We start from the raw sequence: 22,345 nt of genomic DNA on the forward strand, positions 1-22,345 counted from the left end.
CAGTTTAGTTCTCCAGCACTAAGACTGGAGCAGTATTAGCATTATCTGCTAACCGCAGCACTAGCTCTTTCACCATTCAGAGTTGAGTATATCAGACTGTATTCTGCATATTAACCATGTTAAAACAAGATATGTGGGATGAACCGCTAGTGTAGCGCTAATGGGCAGCATTTACTAGCGCTAATAACTTAGCTGCTAATGCCAATGCTGCTGCACCCAGCCTTAGTGTAAATCTGGAAATCTAAGCGTACTTTAAATAAACAGAACACTTTACCCTTTACCCAAATAAACAGTTTTCAGGAGATACTAACTACCACCACCACTGAGTGGTGAGATCTGCTGAATTAGAAAAGAAAAACATGGCGACATCCTTGTTCCTTACTAGTGTCACATAGTGCGCCTTATAGTGCGAAAAATACAGTAATGTAATGGAGAATATAGGGCTGATGCTTTAATCTGAAGGTGTAATTACGTTCGTTACCTGCAGGGGGACGAACTGGTTGTGAGAGCCAATGGGAGCCGAGGGCGGTGGGAGGCCCCGGGCGGCGGGGAAGGTCCCCCCGTAGAAAGGCGGAGCCATCTGGGGCGGGAGCTGCATCCCCCATGGTAGAGGACCATAGCCTTGTGGGGGCATCAGGAGACCACCTATATACAACAATATATATATTTATACACAGAAACAGGAACTACTAATACATCTCAAAAAATTAGAATATAACTAAAAAAAAGTTTCTGTATTTCAGTAATTTAGTTTAAAAATGTTAAAATATTTGAAGCTTTTATTTATTTTATTGTTGATGATTATGGCTTACAGCCAATTAAAACCCAAAAATCCGAGTCTCATAAAATCAGAACATTATATTTAAACAGGAAGTTGCTGCTCTTTTTTGCACCTCGTATCCAGAGTTTTAGGGAGTTTTATCTCTTGTGCAAAATAAATGATTCTATAACAAGTACAGATTATTTTTTCCGAGCTGTGGATCGTTTTCTTTGAGTTAATAATTGCTGTTTGCTGTTGTTTTTCTTTTGTACTCTGGTAAAAAAACACTCATAAAGTAAGGATGGCTGGTTGGTTGTTGGGGTTTTATTGCCACTTCAGCATATATTTGACTATTTGTGGCGTACACTTGGTTTTATATATCCAGACAGAGCAACATTGTTTAAAGGTTCTAGCTAACGATAAGGGAAATATATTTTGCTACATATGTATTAAATTAGGAAAGTTCTTATCACATCTTAACCTAAAACACCTGTTTGTTTGTTTTTCCAAAAAGGTCTTTTATGTTCTTTTCTTGGCAGTTAGATATCAGCAGGACAGTCGATGAGGATGTGCTTCATTGTTAGTGGGATGCTGCACAGTTGATAAGATAGTATTTCATCATTCGTTATTAAGTGTCTGCGTGTTGGATCTGAGCTACCTATGCGGCCATACAGTGAGGAACAGCAGCAGGAGCTCCTCAGATAAAGTGCTGTTCTCATTTCTCTCCAGGCAGTAAGAAGCGAGACGAGCGTTTGACTCTACAGAGCTGAGCTACCATTACTCCAGTGTATTAGCTTGTTATGCTAACTGGCTAGTGGTAGTTAGCGAGCGTTACCAGTGTCTCTCTAAATGTATTTGCATGTCTGAGGCTCACCTGGAGGCTGTCCGAACATGGAGGGGTGAGGGGGCATGGGTCTCATGTGCTGTAATCCAGAGAACAGAGCAGGAGGAAGAGGAAACGAGCCCACAGACGTCTGATCAAACGCAAAACAGCAGAAAACGCAAATTAATAAATTAACAACACAAACTACCTTAAATAAACAAGTCTAAAGGCTAGGAATGTGCAACAATGCAAAAAATATATATATTTTTGTAATTTTGGACTTTTGGCGACCCTAAATTCAGTGTTTTTTCATTATTTCAATATTTTAAGATTTTCTCAGTCAGTTTTATGAGGTAGAGTCTCCTGGAATTCAGGCTTTCAGTTAACAGCTGTGCTGAACTCATCAAGAGTTAATTACTTGAATTTCTTGTCTCTTAATGTAAAGTTTGAGAGCATCAGTTAAAGTAAAGTAGTGAAGAGGTAGAGTTACAGGTATACAGTGAATAGTGAATATTTCAGTAATGTTCTAATCCAGGTTATGAGAAGCAACAACTACTCAACTAAATAAAGAAAAAAATCTTTAAAAGACTTTAATCCGAAAATAAAAATAATTTCCAGAACTTTAAAAGTATCCTTAAGTGCAGTCACCGTAAAGACCTTCAAAACGTTTTTAATGATGGAACTGGCACTCATCAGGATTGCAACTAGGAAAAGAAGAGCAAGAGTCCTCTGTTTTTTTTTTTTTAACACTTATAAGTTACTAAATGATTCCTTATGTGTTTCTCTATAATCTGGATCAGTTTATTTTTGGTGAATGATGAATAAATGTAATCATTTGGAGATCACACTCTGTTCCTGGCAGAGCGTCAGGAATGTCCTGGTCTCTGAGTGTGTGTGTGTGTGTGTGTGTGTGTGTGTGTGTATACCAGGCGCTGGAGGGCGAACAGGGCCGCCTTCTCTTTGGCTTCGTTCTCAGACTGGCACTGAGGGCCGTGAACCAGCAGCCCGCTGGAGAGCTTCACCTGGCACACGGTGGGACCCTGCGGAGAACAGACCGGGGGAAAGATCAGATAAAGTACGTTAGCATGATGCTAACATTAGCCTTAGTAAAGGCCTATACTCCACCAATTAGCATGATGCTAACATTAGCCATAGTAAAGGCCTATACTCCACCAATTAGCATGATGCTAACATTAGCCTTAGTAAATGCCTATACTCCACCAATTAGCATGATGCTAACATTAGCCATAGTAAAGGCCTATACTCCACCAATTAGCATGATGCTAACATTAGCATTAGTAAAGGCCTATACTCCACCAATTAGCATGATGCTAACATTAGCCTTAGTAAATGCCTATACTCCACCAATTAGCATGATGCTAACATTAGCCTTAGTAAATGCCTATACTCCACCAATTAGCATGATGCTAACATTAGCCATAGTAAAGGCCCATACTCCACCAATTAGCATGATGCTAACATTAGCCTTAGTAAATGCCTATACTCCACCAATTAGCATGATGCTAACATTAGCCTTAGTAAATGCCTATACTCCACCAATTAGCATGATGCTAACATTAGCCTTAGTAAATGCCTATACTCCACCAATTAGCATGATGCTAACATTAGCCTTAGTAAATGCCTATACTCCACCAATTAGCATGATGCTAACTGCAGTCTAAGTGTTTATAGGTGAGCAATATTAGAACATTTTATCAACCTTAATATGATACATATATGATATGTGTGTGTGTGTGTGTGTGTGTGTTATAACGTAATAAATACATGTATATTGACCATATCTTTAAAGTGCTTTCCAGCAGTCACTCTTTCTGTCTGTGTGTCTCTATGTGTCTCTCTTTCTCTTTCTGTCTCTCTCTCTTTCTATCTCCCTGTGTTGCTTTCTCTCAGTCTCTCCCTGTGTCTCTCGCTCTTTCTGTCTGTTTGTCTCTCACTTTCTGTCTATGTGTCTCTCCCTCTCTCCATCTCTCTCATTGTGAGTGAGTTAGGTTCAGGTCTGTGCCTGTGTGAAAACAAACCAAACCGAGGGGAAAACGCTGCAAGTAAACCAGAGAAAGCAACTACAGACGTGAAGACACCCTTAGACTTCTCTCTCTCTCAGAAACAACTATCCTCCTGTCTGTTTAAATGTGGAGAGAGCAAAATACTCTAAACTGAAGCTCTAATTACTATTTCAACACCATTTATCATTAAAATTGTATTCAAGAATTAAAATTAAACTAAATTCTGAATTATATTTTGAATGATCGAGAGCAGAGTGTTCTGAAGCCCCTTCTTCACTCCTCCTTCACGTCTCTAGGATAAACCTGCTCTGATATTCATGCATAATTCTGGACAGTAGAGACAGTTACTCCAACAAAAGCAGGATAATCTCATTTTAATGCTCTTTGAGAAACAGTGAATGGGCTGCTGTCCCAGTGATCTCTAACTGTACTGTTTTGTGTCGACCTTGAACATTTAGTTCTATGAAATCTGAGACAGTAAGAACACAATGTGTGCGACTGTGTATAGATGTGTGTGTGTAGTGTAGTGTGTATAGGGGTGTGTATGTGTGTGTGTATAGGTGTGTGTACTGACCTGTCTGTTGCGGAGGAAGGTGAACTCAGGAGGGCCCATGTTAAGTCCAGCACACACTCGTCCCAGTTCAGAGGCCATACTGGGCAGCAGGGGAGACTGGGCGGGGAGCGGAGGTCCGGGAGCTTCACCCTGAGGGGTGTTTATTCTCGCAGCTGAGAAATAAACAGCAAATAAACCAGATTTTAATCGATTTATAACATTATGATAAATGGAAATAAAAATAAATGCCCCTAAAATACAGTAAATACAGTAAAAAATAAATTAATACTTCTCAAACTATAAGACGCACTTAAAACCTTTTAATTTTCCCAAAAATCAACAGTGCGTCTTAGCATTATCCGCTAACCGTGCTAAGCGCTAGCTCTCTTGCCGTTCAGAGGCAGGTATTATCAGCTTGGAGCCTACTGCTATACAAGCATTAGCATAAGCCGCTAACTACAGTGCTAAGTGCTAGCTCTTTTGATGTTCAGAGGGGAGTATATTGGCATGTAGCCTGCTGCTAATCCCGGCTAGCACTGTTATAGCAGTATTAGCATTAGCCGCTAACCACAGCAATAAGTGCAAGCTATTTCGCCATTCAGATGTGACTATTACCGGCTTGTACCCTACTGCTATACTAGCATTAGCATAAGCTGCTAACTACAGTGCTAAGTGCTAGCTATTTTGCCATTTAGAGATGAGTATCATCAGCCTGTAGTCTGCTGCTAACCACAGCACTAAGCACTAGCTATTTCACCGTTCAGAGGCAGGTATTATCGGCTTGTAGCCTACTGATATAGCTGCATTAGCGTTAGCTGCTAACCACAGCACTAAGCGCTACAGTTGTGGTCAAAAGTTTACATACACTTGTAAAAAAACATAATGTTATGGCTGTCTTGAGTTTTCAATAAGTTCTACAACTCTTATTTTTCTGTGATAGAGTGATCGGAACACATACATGTTTGTCACAAAAAACAGTCATAAAATTTGGTTCTTTCATAAATTTATTATGGGTCTGCTGAAAATGTCACCAAATCTGCTGGGTCAAAAATATACATACAGCAACATTAGTATTTGGTTACATGTCCGTTGGCCATTTTCACGGCAACTAGGCGCTTTTGGTAGCCATCCACAAGCTCCTGGCAAGCTTCAGGTCGAATGTTTGACCACTCTTCTTGACAGAATTGGTGCAGTTCAGCTAAATGTGATGGTTTTCTTGCATGAACCCGTTTCTTTAGCACTGTCCACATGTTCTCAATGGGGTTTAAGTCAGGACTTTGGGAAGGCCATTCTAAAACCTTAATTCTAGCCTGGTTTAGCCATTCCTTTACCACTTTTGATGTGTGTTTTGGGTCATTGTCTTGTTGGAACACCCAACTGCGCCCAAGACCCAACCTTCGGGCTGATGGTTTTAAGTTTTCCTGCAGAATTTGGAGGTAATCCTCCTTCTTCATTATCCCATTTACTTTCTGCAAAGAACCAGTTCCACTGGCAGCAAAACATCCCCAGAGCATAATACTACCACCACCATGCTTGACAGTAGGCATGGTGTTCCTGGGATTAAAGGCCTCACCTTTTCTCCTCCAAACATATTGCTGGGTGTTGTGGCCAAACAGCTCAATTTTTGTTTCGTCTGACCAGAGAACTTTCCTCCAGAAGGTTTTATCTTTGTCCATGTGATCAGCAGCAAACTTCAGCCGAGTCTTAAGGTGCCTTTTCTGGAGCAAGGGCTTCTTTCTTGCACGGCAGCCTCTCAGTCCATGGCGATGTAAAACACGCTTGACTGTGGAGACTGACACCTGTGTTCCATCAGCTTCCAAATCCTTGCAGACCTGCTTCTTGGTGATTCTTGGTTGACTCTTGACCATCCTGACCAATCTCCTCTCGGCAGCATGTGATAGCTTGCGTTTTCTTCCTGATCGTGGCAGTGACACAACTGTTCCATGCACTTTATACTTGCGTATAATTGTCTGCACAGTTGCTCTTGGGACCTGTAGCTGCTTTGAAATGGCTCCAAGTGACTTCCCTGACTTGTTCAAGTCAATAATTCGCTTTTTCAGATCCACACTGAGTTCCTTTGACTTTCCCATTGTAGCTTTTGTAGCTGAGTCTAATCACTGGGTCAAATGAGCCCTATTTAAATGGGCTCATGAGAAGTCAACAGCTGTAGTCAATCAGAATCACTTACAAGAAGTGAAGAGGCCATGACATGAAGCTAATTTGATTGACACAACTCGCTACATCACCAAAATTGACAAATTTTGTTGCTGTATGTATATTTTTGACCCAGCAGATTTGGTGACATTTTCAGCAGACCCATAATAAATTTATGAAAGAACCAAATTTTATGACTGTTTTTTGTGACAAACATGTATGTGTTCCGATCACTCTATCACAGAAAAATAAGAGTTGTAGAACTTATTGAAAACTCAAGACAGCCATAACATTATGTTTTTTTACAAGTGTATGTAAACTTTTGACCACAACTGTAGCTCTTTCACCGTTCAGAGGTGACTATTATCAGCCTGTAGCCTGCTGCTAACCCCAGCTAGCACTGCTGGAAAAGAATTAGCATCAGCCCCTAACCACAGCACTAAGCGCTAGCTAATTTGTCGTTCAGTGGTGAGTATATCAGACTGTTGCCTGCTGCTAACCGCAGCTAGCACTGTTGAAGCAGAATTAGCATTAACCGCGATAGTTAGCTCTTTCGCTGTTTAAAGGCAAATATATATTAGACTGTAGCCTGCTGCTAACCTCGACTGGCACTGCTAGAGCATCATTAACATTGGCTCCTAACTACACTTAGTGCTATCTAGCTCTTTCGCTGTTCAGAGGTGAGTATTATCAGACTGTAGCCTGCTGCTAGGCCTGGCTAGCACTGTTGTAGCAGTATTAGCATTAGCAGCTAGCCACAGCACTAAGCACTAGCTATTTTGCCGTTCAGAGTTGAGTATTATCGGCTTGTAGCCTAGGGATATACTAGCATTAGCATAAGCTTCTAACTACAGTCCTAAGTGCTAGCTTTTTGATGTTCAGAGGGGAGTATATTGGCATGTAGCCTGCTGCTAACCCTGGCTAGCACTACTGGAGCAGCATTAGCATTAGCCTTAGCTAATTTTGCCGTTCAGAGTTGAGTATTATCGGCTTGTAGCCTAGGGATATACTAGCATTAGCATAAGCTTCTAACTACAGTCCTAAGCCCTAGCTCTTTTAGTGTTCAGAGGTGAGTATTTTCAGCCTGTAGCCTGCTGCTTACCCTGGCTAGCACTACTGGAGCAGCATTAGCTTTAGCCTTAACATTACGGTGTATGGTATACCCACCCAGCTTCTTAGCAGAGCGTCTCCTTCCCTGCTGCTGGAGCCCAGAGCTGTTTATCTGGGCTGTGTTAAAAGGGGCGGAGTCAGGGGCGGAGCCAGATGCTCCTGACCCGTCAATCTTCAGCATCTCCTTCAGCATCAGGGTTCCTCTCTGCTCGTGAAAAATAATAAAAAAAAAACTCAGAATTTAAGGTGTCTAAACTTTTTTACAGCAGTAAAAATGTGTTTCAGGCTGATTTACTGACCTGAGCAAAGGATTGTGGGGAAAGCGATTCTCCTGCCGGGTCTTTGGGTTCTTTTTGGGGTGGTTCTGGATCTTTACTGATCTTTAAACTGGCGATCAGCTCCTCAAACTCCGGATTCACCTGATCCAGCAAAAACAGAAACCCGAACAGAAAGAATTTTCTTAGAAATAGTCTATTTTATATGTATTTAGCTATAAACAGTGTTCATTTTAACAGGGGTTTTAGTTTTAGTCTTATTCTTAATTATTATTCTCATTCTAAAAACCTACATGTTTGATCAGGCCTTCAGCTCAGCTTAAAACACCGCAGCTCCGCCCACTTTTATTCTGTAACGCCACTTTTGTATCATGTTTGAATCATTCATGTTTTATTCTTATTTTAGTTTTTATTTCCATTTTTACTGTTATTCTTTTACATGTTTTTTAATTTGACTTCTCTGTGTATTTTCTAGTTTGTAAAGCACTTTGAATGACCGTTGTGTATGAAAGGTGCTGTGTAAGTTTAGTTTTTGGTTATTATTATTTTTAGTCTAGTTTAATCTAATGAATTTTAGTCAAATGAAAAGTATGTATTACATTTTTTTATTGTTTTGCTTCTATTTAACTATTTAAGTATTTGATTTTAATTGTTTGTTAGATGTTTATATGCACTAAATATGCTGCACTTTGGTTTTGTGGTAGATTAGTGTTTTGTTACATTACTTTAGTTTTGTTTTATTTATTCTAGTATTATTTTAGACAAATTCAGGGTCGAAATGTACTTTAAAGGAGAACTCTGGTGTAAAATGGTCTTTTGGTGTAGTAAAACATGATAAAGAGTACTAAACTTTGTTGAATAACTCACCTCCGCTCTCCTGCAGCTTTCTGAGATCCAGAAATGTTGTATTTTTTGCTCAGCACTCTTTTTTGCCCCGATAAATCGCTATTGGTAGAATCCAATTGCTTCCCAGTGTAGCAGCCGGTGCTTGGAGGCAGGGTACGTAAAATCAATGTACATATATGTCTATGTTATTATCAGTACAGTGATGGCGGTGCTCGGAGCTGAAGCTAGTAGTATTATGGGATGTAAACAGTGGTGTTTAATGAGCTTCTTCTGCACTTTTTAAGTTATTAATGCCTCGTTTTAAATGTCAGGGCTCTCCAGATTCTAGTAAGGAGGTGTGGAGCTACTTTGAGCTGGATAACGGTGTAAAAAGTGATTTATCAGGGTAAATTATGCCCCGTATCACCCAGTCTGAAGGGTGTTTGGTGATAAACTGTTAAAATTTCTGGATCTCTGAACGCTGTGGGAGAACGGAGGTGTGCTATTCATCAAAGATAAGAACTTTTATCATGTTTTACTACAACAAAAGTCCATTTTACACCAGAGTTCTCCTTTATTAACATTTGTCTGGTAAAAGTGAATGTATAAAACTTTTATATTTGTACTTTTTTAAACAAACAAATTCTTGAAATTGATGTAATTGATGTCAATGTTTTATTTTTGGGGGTTTTATCACCTAGATCTAGCAATTATGTCAAAAAATGGACGACAGCAGTGAGTGAGGGGTTCAGTGGTGGGATAGTGAGGAACTATCTGACTATTTGATCAAACTAAATCAAAAAGCTTGTATCGAAACTGCAACAGGATGAGGCTTTAGCCTCAAATAAAAATAGAAATCTTAGAAGTTAATTTTAGAAAAACAAGGTCTGACTGTCTGAATCTGAATAATAAACTTGAGTTTGAGAATTCTCTATCATAAGCCCAATTATAGCCTGAGCTCTTTTAGATTTCGACTAGGATGAAACCGAAACTTCACGTGAAGCACTGCTGTTTATTGCATGCGTTTCAGGCATGACTAGCAGGATTAACACCTGTTATTGATGGATTATGTACATGTTAAGCTGTGTAAAGTCATATGTAATGTACTATACATGAGATATTAAGGTTTTAATACCTGGTTTGCAGGTTTTTGAGGGAAAGCAGCGTTCAGATCTTCATTTCTCTTCAGCAGTCTGATGTTTCCGCCCTGAACCTGCAAAAGAACCCAAATCTTTAACTTGTATAAAGATTTGTGGGTCATTCCACTGAATAGGAGCAATTTGCTAGTTGTAAATCTTCCAAATTTAACTTTTTTCCTAATTGTTCAAAATCTTTGTTTAACTATTTAAAACATGTACTGGTTAATCTCAGGCAGCTTTACTTAATTTTTTACAAGGTTTCTAATCTAAAGATGGTTAGATTTTTCAGTAACTCAGTCCTGTTACCAAAACTATATTTAAAAAAAATATTTAAAAATCACTAATTCCTTTGATTTTCTCTCAAGAAAAGTCTTTATTTTAAAGAAATGGTCGACTGCACATTCAAATAATTGATATTTATGATAAAAATCACTCGTTACTGGCACTCACTCCTGTTACTGGCACTCACTCCTGTTACTGGAGCCTCACTCCTGTTACTGGCACTCACTCCTGTTACTGGAGCCTCACTCCTGTTACTGGAGCCTCACTCCTGTTACTGGCACTCACTCCTGTTACTGGCACTCACTCCTGTTACTGGAGCCTCACTCCTGTTACTGGAGCCTCACTCCTGTTAATGGCACTCACTCCTGTTACTGGAGCCTCACTCCTGTTACTGGAGCCTCACTCCTGTTACTGGCACTCACTCCTGTTACTGGAGCCTCACTCCTGTTACTGGAGCCTCACTCCTGTTACTGGAGCCTCACTCCTGTTACTGGAGCCTCACTCCTGTTACTGGAGCCTCACTCCTGTTACTGGAGCCTCACTCCTGTTACTGGAGCCTCACTACTGTTAATGGCACTCACTCCTGTTAATGGCACTCACTCCTGTTAATGGCACTCACTCCTGTTAATGGCACTCACTCCTGTTACTGGAGCCTCACTCCTGTTACTGGAGCCTCACTCCTGTTACTGGAGCCTCACTCCTGTTACTGGAGCCTCACTCCTGTTACTGGAGCCTCACTCCTGTTACTGGAGCCTCACTCCTGTTACTGGCACTCACTCCTGTTACTGGCACTCACTCCAGTTACTGGCACTCACTCCAGTTACTGGAGCCTCACTCCTGTTACTGGCACTCACTCCTGTTACTGGCACTCACTCCTGTTACTGGCACTCACTCCTGTTACTGGCACTCACTCCAGTTACTGGCACTCACTCCAGTTACCTTTTCAGGGATCTTGCACCATTTTAAAAGTCAAACTTAATTTTTAAGAATTTTTTAAGACCTTAATAAATAAAATTCAATACCCAAAAATATAGTCACGATGTCTTTAGTTCTCTCCCCGCTAATGTTAGCTAGCTCTCCGCTAACCTTAATTCTATCCCTGGTAACGTTAGCATGTTAGTTAACTTCTTGCTAATGTTAGCTAGCTCTCCGCTAACCTTAATTCTATCCCTGGTAACGTTAGCATGTTAGTTAACTTCTTGCTAATGTTAGCTAGCTTTCCGTTAACCTTAGTTCTCTCCTCGCTAATGTTAGCTAGCTCTCTGCTAACCTTAGGTCTATCCCAAGTAAAGTTAGCATGTTAGCTAACTTCTTGCTAATGTTAGCTAGCTTTCCACTAACCTTAGTTCAATCCCTGGTAATGTTAGCTAGCTCTCTTTAGATAGCTAAAGTTAGTATGCTAGATAGCTCGATTTAGCTAGCCAAAGTTAGCATGTTAGCTAGCTCAAACTAAAGTTAATATATCAGCTAGCTTGCTGCTAATGTTAGCTAGCTCTCTGTTAATCTGAGTTCTCTCCCTGGATTAGATGTTTACGCAAAATTTACAGTAAATTTAAGACAATTTTAGGCCTTAATTACCCAGATTTTAAATGTAACACATTTTAAGACTTTTTAAGGACCTGCAGGAACCCTGTTTTTATGTTTTGAGTAACAGGACTGGGGCAGGAGGCAAGAAATACAAGTAATTAACTCTTGATGAGTTCAGCACAGCTGTTAACTGAAAGCCTGAATTCCAGGAGACTCTTCCTCATAAAACTGACTGAGAAAATCCAGCAGAGATGTTCAAAACTGAGGAGATACTTTTTGAATAATGTAAAATATAAAACATTCTGGTTTGCTCATTAAATAAATATGTATGTTTTTCTTCATAGTTTGAATGAATTTAGTAATAAAATCTACAATACAGAACATTTTAAAATCATGAAAAATCATTATTTTATCATTACATTTACAGATATAGCGATATACAGTGAGACGTACAGGTTTGGTGGAGACGTCGGGGCTGTGGCTCTGCTGATGTGGAACATCCTGCTGCTTGTGCTGCACACACACACACAGTGTATAGATTAGATTACAGAAGCTGTACTGTGCTCCAGGCTGGGTCTGTACACTGATCTGATTAAATACTAATGATTGAGGGACTTACGTGGTTTTGCCAGTGAGCTGGTGGTTTCTGAGGCGGTCCTGAACTCTGTAGACTCTGCCATACATTACTGAAGTCCTCCTCCTTACCAGAGCCCTGATATATATGTACACACACACACACACATTTCAATACCACTTTACAAATAAATTATGTATATATTAACAAAAATACAGTTTACATGTAAAGATTGGTGTCAGAAGTGGTTCATTTAGTGTTGTGTTAAAACCCCGACCACTAGAGGGCAGACTTGTTACGCTTTACTGTATTTTTCACACTATAAGGCACATTTTGAGAGACATTAGTAAGGTATAGTGGTGTCGCCGTGTTTTCCTTCTAATTCAACAGGTCTCACGACTGAGTGGTGATGGTGGGGATGTAACTAAATTAAGCTAAATTAAGCTAAGCTAAGTAAACAAAACTGTAATTCTTAAAAAAGTTATTTTAAAAGTTAAACGAGCGCTGGATGTTAATCTACACAGATTTCTCTTTTTAAAAACTGTTTATTTGGGTGAGTAAAGTATATATACAGTATATATATAGTACCCAGTTGCTAATAAATATTCTGAGTGTGGTGATTGTGGGCGGAGCTTTACCTTGTGAGAGTGTTTCTGGTTGAGGGCTTTATGGGGGGAGTTTCTGTTTCCCTGAGTGTCGGAAGAACGAACAGCCAATCCCTGCCTGCCGTTCTGCTGTACGGAGAAAAAGAGAACACACACAGAAATAATCATTTTAAAAATCCATTAATATCATACAGTCAGGCAGATGACAGACATGTCTCTCCAAACCATCACTGATCATCAGTAAATTTTACATTTCATTTAAAGGAAATGAAGGGATCAGAGTCTGGAGGAAGAGTGGAGAGACACACAGTCCAAACTGCTCCAGGTCTAGTGTGAAGTTTCCACCAATCAGTGATGGTTTATAGAGATGCGGATTTCATTTTCCAGCAGGATTTGGCACGCTGTCCACACTGCCAAAAGTACAAATTGGTCTTATTATATAATATTCTCTATATTTCCTAAGAAACTGATTTTTGGGTTTTCATTGGCCGTAAGCTTTATAATCAATAATTAACAATAAAATAAATAAACACTTAAAATAGATCACTCTGTGTTTGATACATGTATATAATATATAACGTCATTTTCAACTAAATTACTGAAATAAAGTAACTTTATTGTGTTTCATACGTGTGCAGGTATGAAGGGTGAGCGGGGGGAGTGGTTTAGCCCCTCCAGCTGGTTGCGGGGGTGGGAGCGCTGCTGGGTGGAGGTGGGCTGGGGTTTGACGATGGCGGTGAGTTTGTGGGAGCCCTGCTCCTGACGACTCCCGTGACTCAGGTTAATTAAGGCACACGGGGGCAACCTGTAGCCCCGCCCAGGAGAACACCTGTACACACACACACACAGAAATTCTTATTAATAAAATATTATAACACTAGAGTGAAAAGATACATTTATTAGAAATTAGCAACTTTAACTGGGCAAAACTTGAGTGTGTTGTATAGACGTGTCAGCAATCTCTCACCAGGAGGTACACTACCCCGCCTATTAACAGTGTATTTTCCCTCCTTCCTCCTGCCTGGTTTAAACAGCAGCAGATCTTCTGAATATATCTACACTGATGGGAGTGGTGTTCTGGAAATGAGGTGTGTTCAGGTACATTTCTGGAGTTTTATCTTGTTTATCTTGGTAACAGAAAACACAGGAGCTCCACTGACTGAATACAACCTAGACAGACGCCAACAGTCAGACGTTCATCGCTATCTCGGTAACACAGGCGCTGTGCCGAGCCGAGCGTACGCCCCCACTTATTACACACACATGAACACACAGCAGCACAAACCCAACTTTTACATCAACAATAAACAGAATAGTAAATAAAATAACATTGCTGTTCCCGTAAATGAGCTGCTGGAGCTCCTTCACAGCGTCAACCAGCAGCTCAGTTTCCTCTGCTGAGAAGAGTTTGTTGAACACGTCCAGGTAGCTGCACCGTTACAATAGCAATACACCAAAGTCAGAGCTCACCTGGTTTACTCTTAAAGGGAACGATGAGAAAGAGACACTCTGATTGGTTTATTATTTCACGTTACGCCCAAAATGCATTTCGAGACATGCAAGGTGTATTTTTCCTGTCGTTATGATAGCAAAGACACACCGACACGCCCTAAATCAAGCTCGCCAATAGATCAGTAAATCAGAGCAATCCAGGTGTGTTATTTTTTTGTTAATAAGTGTATAAAACAGATTGTTGCTTAAAAATATCTGTAATTAAGAATGTTACAGGTGATGCTGTACCTGAGAGTGAGTCCTCCAGCAAATTCCTCATCAAACAGAACCTCAAACAGAACTTCTGCATCCCGATCAGCTGAGAAACAGAGACACACACAGACCTAAATATCAAAAAGACCTCAAAAACATTCAGATAGGGTTTAAAATTAACTTTAATATTCACTTCAGATTAAAATAATTAAAAGTGATTATATATATATATATTATTTAATTTTTATTCTCTGCGGCTATTGTTTGTGTATTTGTGTGTGTTGTACCTCCTTTAATGCCGATGACGGTTCCTCTGAGGCCGAGCGGAACAGAGAAATTCTCACGGACGTTTACGACCCGATCGAACAGGTGATAATCTGCATCCGGGTCAGGAACCACACCGTGCTGCTGCTCCAGAGGCTGTGGAATAATTTAAATCTGAATTAATAACTCTTAATTCTACCCTTAAAGGTGAAAAACAAATGAGTCGATCAGGAAAAGCACCGTGTCTACATCTACCCGTGAGAATTAGTATTCATGGCCCCGCCCACCTCGGCTCGGGACCGCCCACAGGCAGCAGAGCTGAAGTCGGGCGGTGACGCAGAGATAACTAACAGCGCTAGAAACAGCATGCAGTTCATTCCTGTGTTATTTGTGCGAACAACACATCAGTGTTTATATACTTTACCCAGTAATTCAGAGCTAAGAAACAAATGTTTAGAATTAGTATATGGAGGAAAAACACCACCAGCCAAGGACAATTGAGATAGATGTGGATCAGCCAACAAAACCCCGGGGTGGATTTTTACTTTCTGGACCTGGACTCTACCCACCTCTGTGTGTAACTTTAGGTTTAAATAGGATCTCCGGTGGATTTGGTGTTTTACAGAGACTCTAAGACTAGATCAGGGGCTGAACTGCACTTAGCAGGGCATTATTACACATGTTGTAAAGTAACATATGACATTGTAAAGACTGTTATTAGTGTACAAATGTCTTTATTTTAAAACCTTTCTAACTGTTGTTCGTCTCGCTGTTAGCCAATCAGAGGCGATATTAAGTTTGCATGTATGAATATTCATGAGCAGGAGCCGAAATCCTATCGTCAAGGAGAGAACAGACTTACCCGGAACAGCAGGTGAGGTTTCACAGTGACTCTCACTTTCTTACTGCCCTTCTTAACCTGCCAATCAGAGGGGTTGGTTAGACGTATTATTTATATTGAAATATGGATCAACCCAACATTTCACACATAAAAATTCATTATTTAACGTTTTAGTGTTAAGATGATTTCACACGATTTCAGCGAGATCAATTTCCTGACCTTGGATTTCTCCAGCTCTTCTTCGATCTTCTCCACGATTCCTGAGTCCAGAATCTGCAGGTCACATGACGCTCTGGAGGAGGAGCTTACGGGATGGGTTTTGAGCCAGGCCTGGATCTCCTGCACCTTCTCCGCTCTGAGAGAGGAACACCAACACCATTACAGCCAATTCAGTTTAGGTATAGTATTTTAAACTAAGGCTTGGTGCAGCAGCATTAGCATCAGCACCTAACCGGTTAATGCTAGTTAATGCCACCCGGCAGCGCTATATTAGCTTGCGGTTTGTCCCACATTGTTAGCAGCAGTGCTAGCCTGGGTTAGCAGCAGGATACAGGCAAATAATACGGCAAAAGAGCTAGTGCTAAGCACGGTTAGAGGCTAATGGCAAGCTGCATGACCTGGATTCAAACAAATGTGAAATTGTTGATTAACTTTTTAATTTAGATTGCCAGGAACTACAGACGAAAATTAGCCTTTAGTGCTAATTCTGGCTCAGTTACCACATTTATTCCCTGTATATTAATGATCACTGTTCCCGTAAAATACACAAATAAATGATAGTTAATAAAAACTCATCATTAATGAGATAGGCCTAATGTACAGATACGATAAATCGTACGATAAATCGATAATGTAATTACTGTAACAGGACTAATGTACAAATACGATAAACTGATAACGTAATTACTGTAACAGGACTAATGTACAGATATGATAAATCGTACGATAAATTGATAACGTAATTACTGTAACAGGACTAATGTACAGATACGATAACTTGTACGATAAATCGATAATGTAATTACAGTAACAGGACTAATGTACAGATACGATAAATCGTACGATAAATTGATAATGTAATTACCGTAACAGGACTAATGTACAGATACGATAAACTGATAACGTAATTACTGTAACAGGACTAATGTACAGAGACGATAAACCGTACGATAAATCGATAACGTAATTACAGTAACAGGACTAATGTACAGAGACGATAAACCGTACGATAAATCGATAACGTAATTACAGTAACAGGACTAATGTACAGAGACGATAAATCAATAACGTAATTACTGTAACAGGACTAATGTACAGATACGATAACTTGTACGATAAATCGATAATGTAATTACCGTAACAGGACTAATGTACAGAGACGATAAATCAATAACGTAATTAATGTAACAGGACTAATGTACAGATACGATAAATTGTACAATAAATCAAACAAACTAGCCTCTAGGGCTAACTCAGGCTCATTTACAGCTTTTATCATTTGTTAAATAATAAGCACTGTTCCCGCAAAATACACAAATAAATGATAATAAATGTAAAAAATATATTAGAACTGATAAATCGATATCGTGATTACTATAACAGGACTAATGTACAGAGACGATAAATTGTATGATAAATTGTACGATAAATCGTACGATAAATCAATATTGTAATTACTGTAACAGATCTACATACCCGTTCTCGTCCTCTCCAGGCCAGATATCGTCCTCGTAGAAGACGTCATCGTGGGAGTTTCTGGAGACGTAGTCGAAGACCTCGGAGAATCTCTCCAGATACTCGGCCAGCAGCTCCTCCACAGCGGCGGAGTACAGCCACTCCTTCTCCGTTCTCTTAGTGTAGCCCGGAACCTCCTCGTTCTTCTTATTAAACTTCAGATTCAGACCCACATTAGCCCTCTGCTCTCCGTGAGGACTGAGAAAAATATATATATATCAACCAATCACATCCCCGTCTCCATCTGCTTCCAGCATCTAAACGTCTACTTCTTTATTTATATCTCATTTATTTCATATTTTATATCTGCAGCCAGTAACTTAGTAAACAGACAGATGCTAACACTAGGTTAGCTCAGCTAACATTACTATCTACGTTACTTTTAGCATGAAAATTAGCATCTCTGTGTTCATAACCAGTATGTAGGCTGTCTAAAATAAAAGTCACTAATATTAATGGAAAAATGGCCAAATTTACTGAAACCCTGCAAAAAGAACATGACCAAATGTACTCTAACTGTACTAAGTGACTGAGATGGGAGCAGCTACTCGATTTATGTATTTATGTACTGCGCTCAAGCCCAAAAACTAATTTTAACCACTTTTATTTACCACAGACATAACTTAGTTGACCTGAGGTATCGGTACCATTCACAATGAAGCTAAACCACCCCCGAGCGCCTCCATACAAAAAAATCCCACAAAAACTCTTTTTACATAAGATGTGACTGTACATTTTTTACATTTAACATCTTACATAAACACATAAACCAGAAGTTAAAAATAATGTTGTTGTTTTTTTTTAAATTGTGTGAAACGGACACCAATAAATCCACAATTCCTGGTATGTATTTAATCATCTTCAGTAAAACAGGTGCTACAAAGTATCATAGAGAATTGTACTGTAATGTTTTGAGTATCGCACAGAGTATCAGGATAATATCGTTACCTTGGGCAAAGTATCGTGATAATATCTATGGTATCGTAAGAGGTCTTGTAATTCCCACCCCAACCTTAAAACCACTTATAGCTTCTGCTGTGTAGATATTTATAAATAATAGTAATAATAGTAATAATAAAAAAACAAATAATAATATTAGCTCCACCCACTTTTTCTTGGCTCCTCTGCCGATGAAGATGCTGCCGGAGAATCTGGAGACCAGGTAGCTGGTGATGCCGAGGCGTGAGGCGAGGACGTACCCGGGGCTGTACTTCACTGAGTATTTCTAAGAGATTAAACAGTAAGATAATCAATATTTAATTCTGATTTTCTGTCGATTCTCTGCTTCAGATCCCGTCAGCTTTTCCAGACAAGACCCTTCTACTGTTACTCCATGCTTTAAAGGAGCATATCTGTAAAAAATCTGATCAATATGATTGATTTCTCAGCTCAGATTTAATCCAATCGATCACAAAATGACTGCTAAGCTAATGTCGCTAACAAATAATGGTATTATGAGGTTAAATTGTGTAAGGCTGTTTTTACATCAGCACTATTTTGATTGGTTAAAAAGGACAACAAAAGTTGAGGATGCCCCACAGATGCTCAAAAGAGTTTAAATTAAGGTTAAGTCTTGTTCCATAGCTGTTTGAGACCCAAATCTTTATTCATTTACCTAAAACACCTGTTTGGTAACAAGGATAAAACCGCTAACAGTCTAGTGTTTTAAAAGCAACGTTAGCCTAGCATCTAAAATAAAATTACCACTTAAAAATGACGGGTTTCTTTGATTTTATCAAATTGAAAACCTCTGGAATATAATCAAGAGGAAGATGGATGATCACAAACCATCAAACCACCAAACTGAACTGCTTGAATTTTTACACCAGGAGTAAAGCAGCATAAAGTTATCCAAAAGCAGTGTGTAAGACTGGTGGAGGAGAACATGATGCCAAGATGTATGAAAAAAAACTGAAGTGCTCTCTTCATTTTTTATATATAAAAAGGTGGACTCACATGCTGGTTCTGAATTAAGGTATCGAGCTGAGGTTCACAGGGCATGGTGAAGACCACCCGGACACGCCCCTCGTTAATGACATCACTGGAGTCTTGCACCTGAACAGAGCAAAAAATACATATAAATAAATATATAAAAAAAATATTGAAAAAAAACACTGTATTTAATATAATAATCAGTGTATAAAGATCACCCACCTCTCCCATAGCGCCGTAATACGGGTTCCCCACCATAAACACCGCCGTTCCCACAGGAAACAGCTCGTCTAGAGTCTTAAACCGGGACAGCGACGAGTCAAACGCCTTAATATCCTGAGAAAACACAATAATTCATCAATTCATTACATTTAAAATATATAGGAACAATCATAATGCCATATACTTCCAGCTACTACATAAAATACTACACTATATATCTGTATATAAATATATAAGTTCAGATTTAATCTCTTTATATACCTATTCATTTATTCATCCATCTATCCATCAATATATTTAAATATCCATCCAACTATCTATCTCATCCTTTTTAATCTGTTGTCTACTTATCTCTTTTCGTCATCCATTCATTTATCCACAATTATATATGTATATATACATATATCTATCCATCTCTCAACATATTATTCAATATATCCTTAATCTATCCATCTGTATTTCTATCTATCCATCAAACCATCCATTTGTAGATCTATCCTTCCATCCAACCATTTGTAAATCTATTTATTCATTCATCCAACCACCCATTCATTTGTATATCTTTCTATCCATCCATCTTTCCATCTATCAATTTATTCATTTTAAATCTATTTATTCATCCATCCGTCCATCTATCCATTTGTATATCTATCCTTCTTTCCAATCATTTGTAAATCTATCCACACACTTTGTCCAGCCGCCCATCTATCTATCTAGCCCTCTATTCATCCATCCATCCATCTGTCCATTTGTCCATCCATCCATCTATTTGTCCATCTATCCATATCCATCCATACAATTGTATATCTATCTATACGTCCATCCAAACTTCTATCAATTTGTTTATCGATCAATCCATCCATCCATCCGCCTATCCATCCGCCCATCCATCCATCCATCCATCCATCCATCCATCTATCTATCCAATCCATCTGCTTGTTTATTTGAATATCTATCTATCTATCCAACCATCTCTCCATCTATCTATCCTTTTGCATATCTATCCATCCATATATCTCTATCCAACATTCATGAAACGTCTACCCATTTTTATATCCATCCATGTGAATATCTAGCCATTTGTATAACAATCTATACATCCTTCCATCATTCATGCATCCATCTATCTAATCATTTGCATATCTATCCATTAATGTCTATCCATTCATCTATTAATTCATCTACCCACCTATTAATTTATCTATCCATCCACTGATATTGCATTTAATTCTCCATCCACGAATTTATACATCAACCTGCCCATCTAACCCTATACCTCCTACACCTGCACCCCGCCCCCGTCCACCTGCTGCAGGTGATCTCACCTTGACGATGGTCTGGTAGGGGAAGGGCAGCACCTGTTTCCCCCACTGTTTCTCCAGGTGGACGCTGCCGCTGTGAGAGATGATGTACTTCCTGCCGGTGAGGAGCTGAGCGTGCAGCAGGACGTCCGTCTCGTTAATGATGATTCCTTTACGCTTGTTGTTGCTGCAGATCAGATCAGATCAGATCAGAGGGGGCGGAGTTACAGAAGATCAGTACAGTATTATAATAATAATATAAATAATATAAATCAGATCTTACTGTTCGGTGAGACCCTGCACCTCCTTCACCCACTCCTTCTGCTCCTTATCACTCAGATACACCACCTTAACCGGAGGAGGAGATCCGTCCTCATACAGCTTCTGAGAACCAGCAGCTTCCTCCAGCAGAAACCTGACAGAGAGAGAGATTTACATAGAAAACATCATTTATAATAACACTGTATAAAACTCAACACATCACAGAGCACAGCGTAGAGAAAGAGACTGAACAAAACAATAAAGCAAACAAGAAATAAGTAATGCAAGAGACTGGACGCTAAATAGGCCAAATGAGAAAAAGACCAAACGCTAAAAAAAGCGCGAAAGAGAGCTAACAAGAAAGAGCGCATGAGAAATAGAGAGATTGAGCAAGATACCAAACGAGAAATAGAGAGTCCAAACGAGAAACAGAGTGATCGAAAAAATAGAGCGAACGAGAAATATAGAGATCAAGCAAGAGACCACACTATAAATGGAGAGACCAAACTAGAAATGGTGAGACCAAATGAGAAATAGAGAGATCGAGCAAGAGACCAAACGAGAAATGGAGAGACCAAAGGAGAAATAGAGTAAACAAGAAATAAAGAGATCGAGCAAGAAACAAAACGAGAAACAGAGCGAACGAGAAATAGAGTGAACGAGAAGTAGAGAGAAATGATAAGGAGAGAGAATAAGAAATAGAGAGCGAGAAATGATAAGGAGAGCGACTGAGAAATAGACAAAACGAGAAATAGAGCAAACGCTACAAACAGCGAAGTGTGAGACTGAGAGAGGCTGAACTTGAGAGATAGCAAATGAGAGAGAGAGAGAGAGAGAGAGAGAACACAAGAGACTGAATGAGAGAAACCAAAAGTGAGAGACCAAACGAAAAAGAGAGAGAGAGAGAGAGAATAATGATGAGAGAGACAGAACATAAGATCAAAAACATGAGAGACCGAACAAGAGCAAAGTGGTGTGGTTAATTATTATAATATTAATAAATGATTTGTAGTAAAATATAAAACTCTTACTTTGATTCTCCGTCAGAAACGGCCACCACTCGCGCTTCCTCCAGATGAGGCCAGTTCACAAACACTGACCTCCCCAAAACCAGCGCCGCCACGTCCTCCAGCATCTACAACCAACAGGAACCAGCACCATTATCATAATCACCATCTTCATAATCACCACCACCATTATCACCATCACCACCATCATAATCACAATCACCATCATAATCACCATCATCACTATTATCACAATCATCTTCATAATCACCACCACCATTATCGCCATCACCACCATCACTATTATCACCATCATAATCACCATCACTATTATCATCACCATCATCACTATTATCACCATCATCACCTTTATAAATCACAAACACCATTATTACCATCACCATCATCACCATTATCCCCATCAACAC

At 39.4% G+C, this 22,345-nt stretch overlaps 1 protein-coding gene across 2 annotated transcripts in view; it reads right to left on the minus strand.

The window, feature by feature from the left end:
• The window catches only part of xrn1 (5'-3' exoribonuclease 1), a 48,633-nt gene that overhangs the window by 3,753 nt on the left and 22,535 nt on the right, over nt 1-22,345 (minus strand). The window contains exons 19-40 of one of the 2 annotated variants that reach the window (XM_049476737.1): nt 21,942-22,045; nt 20,933-21,064; nt 20,674-20,836; nt 19,349-19,462; nt 19,151-19,249; nt 18,304-18,419; nt 17,156-17,392; nt 15,680-15,815; nt 15,482-15,538; nt 14,643-14,775; nt 14,392-14,461; nt 13,282-13,480; nt 12,685-12,777; nt 12,092-12,184; nt 11,926-11,985; nt 9,660-9,737; nt 7,724-7,843; nt 7,482-7,629; nt 4,182-4,333; nt 2,510-2,623; nt 1,635-1,734; nt 482-645 (exon numbers count right to left, since the gene is read on the minus strand). In XM_049476737.1, the coding sequence (XP_049332694.1) occupies nt 482-645; nt 1,635-1,734; nt 2,510-2,623; nt 4,182-4,333; nt 7,482-7,629; nt 7,724-7,843; nt 9,660-9,737; nt 11,926-11,985; nt 12,092-12,184; nt 12,685-12,777; nt 13,282-13,480; nt 14,392-14,461; nt 14,643-14,775; nt 15,482-15,538; nt 15,680-15,815; nt 17,156-17,392; nt 18,304-18,419; nt 19,151-19,249; nt 19,349-19,462; nt 20,674-20,836; nt 20,933-21,064; nt 21,942-22,045 (2,682 nt within the window). Of the gene's footprint in view, nt 1-481; nt 646-1,634; nt 1,735-2,509; nt 2,624-4,181; nt 4,334-7,481; nt 7,630-7,723; nt 7,844-9,659; nt 9,738-11,925; nt 11,986-12,091; nt 12,185-12,684; nt 12,781-13,281; nt 13,481-14,391; nt 14,462-14,642; nt 14,776-15,481; nt 15,539-15,679; nt 15,816-17,155; nt 17,393-18,303; nt 18,420-19,150; nt 19,250-19,348; nt 19,463-20,673; nt 20,837-20,932; nt 21,065-21,941; nt 22,046-22,345 lie in introns of both variants that reach the window. The other variant, XM_049476736.1, reaches the window with a different exon arrangement.

Source organism: Astyanax mexicanus, chromosome 4 (genome assembly GCF_023375975.1).
Source record: "Astyanax mexicanus isolate ESR-SI-001 chromosome 4, AstMex3_surface, whole genome shotgun sequence".
Classification (NCBI taxonomy): domain Eukaryota; kingdom Metazoa; phylum Chordata; class Actinopteri; order Characiformes; family Acestrorhamphidae; genus Astyanax; species Astyanax mexicanus.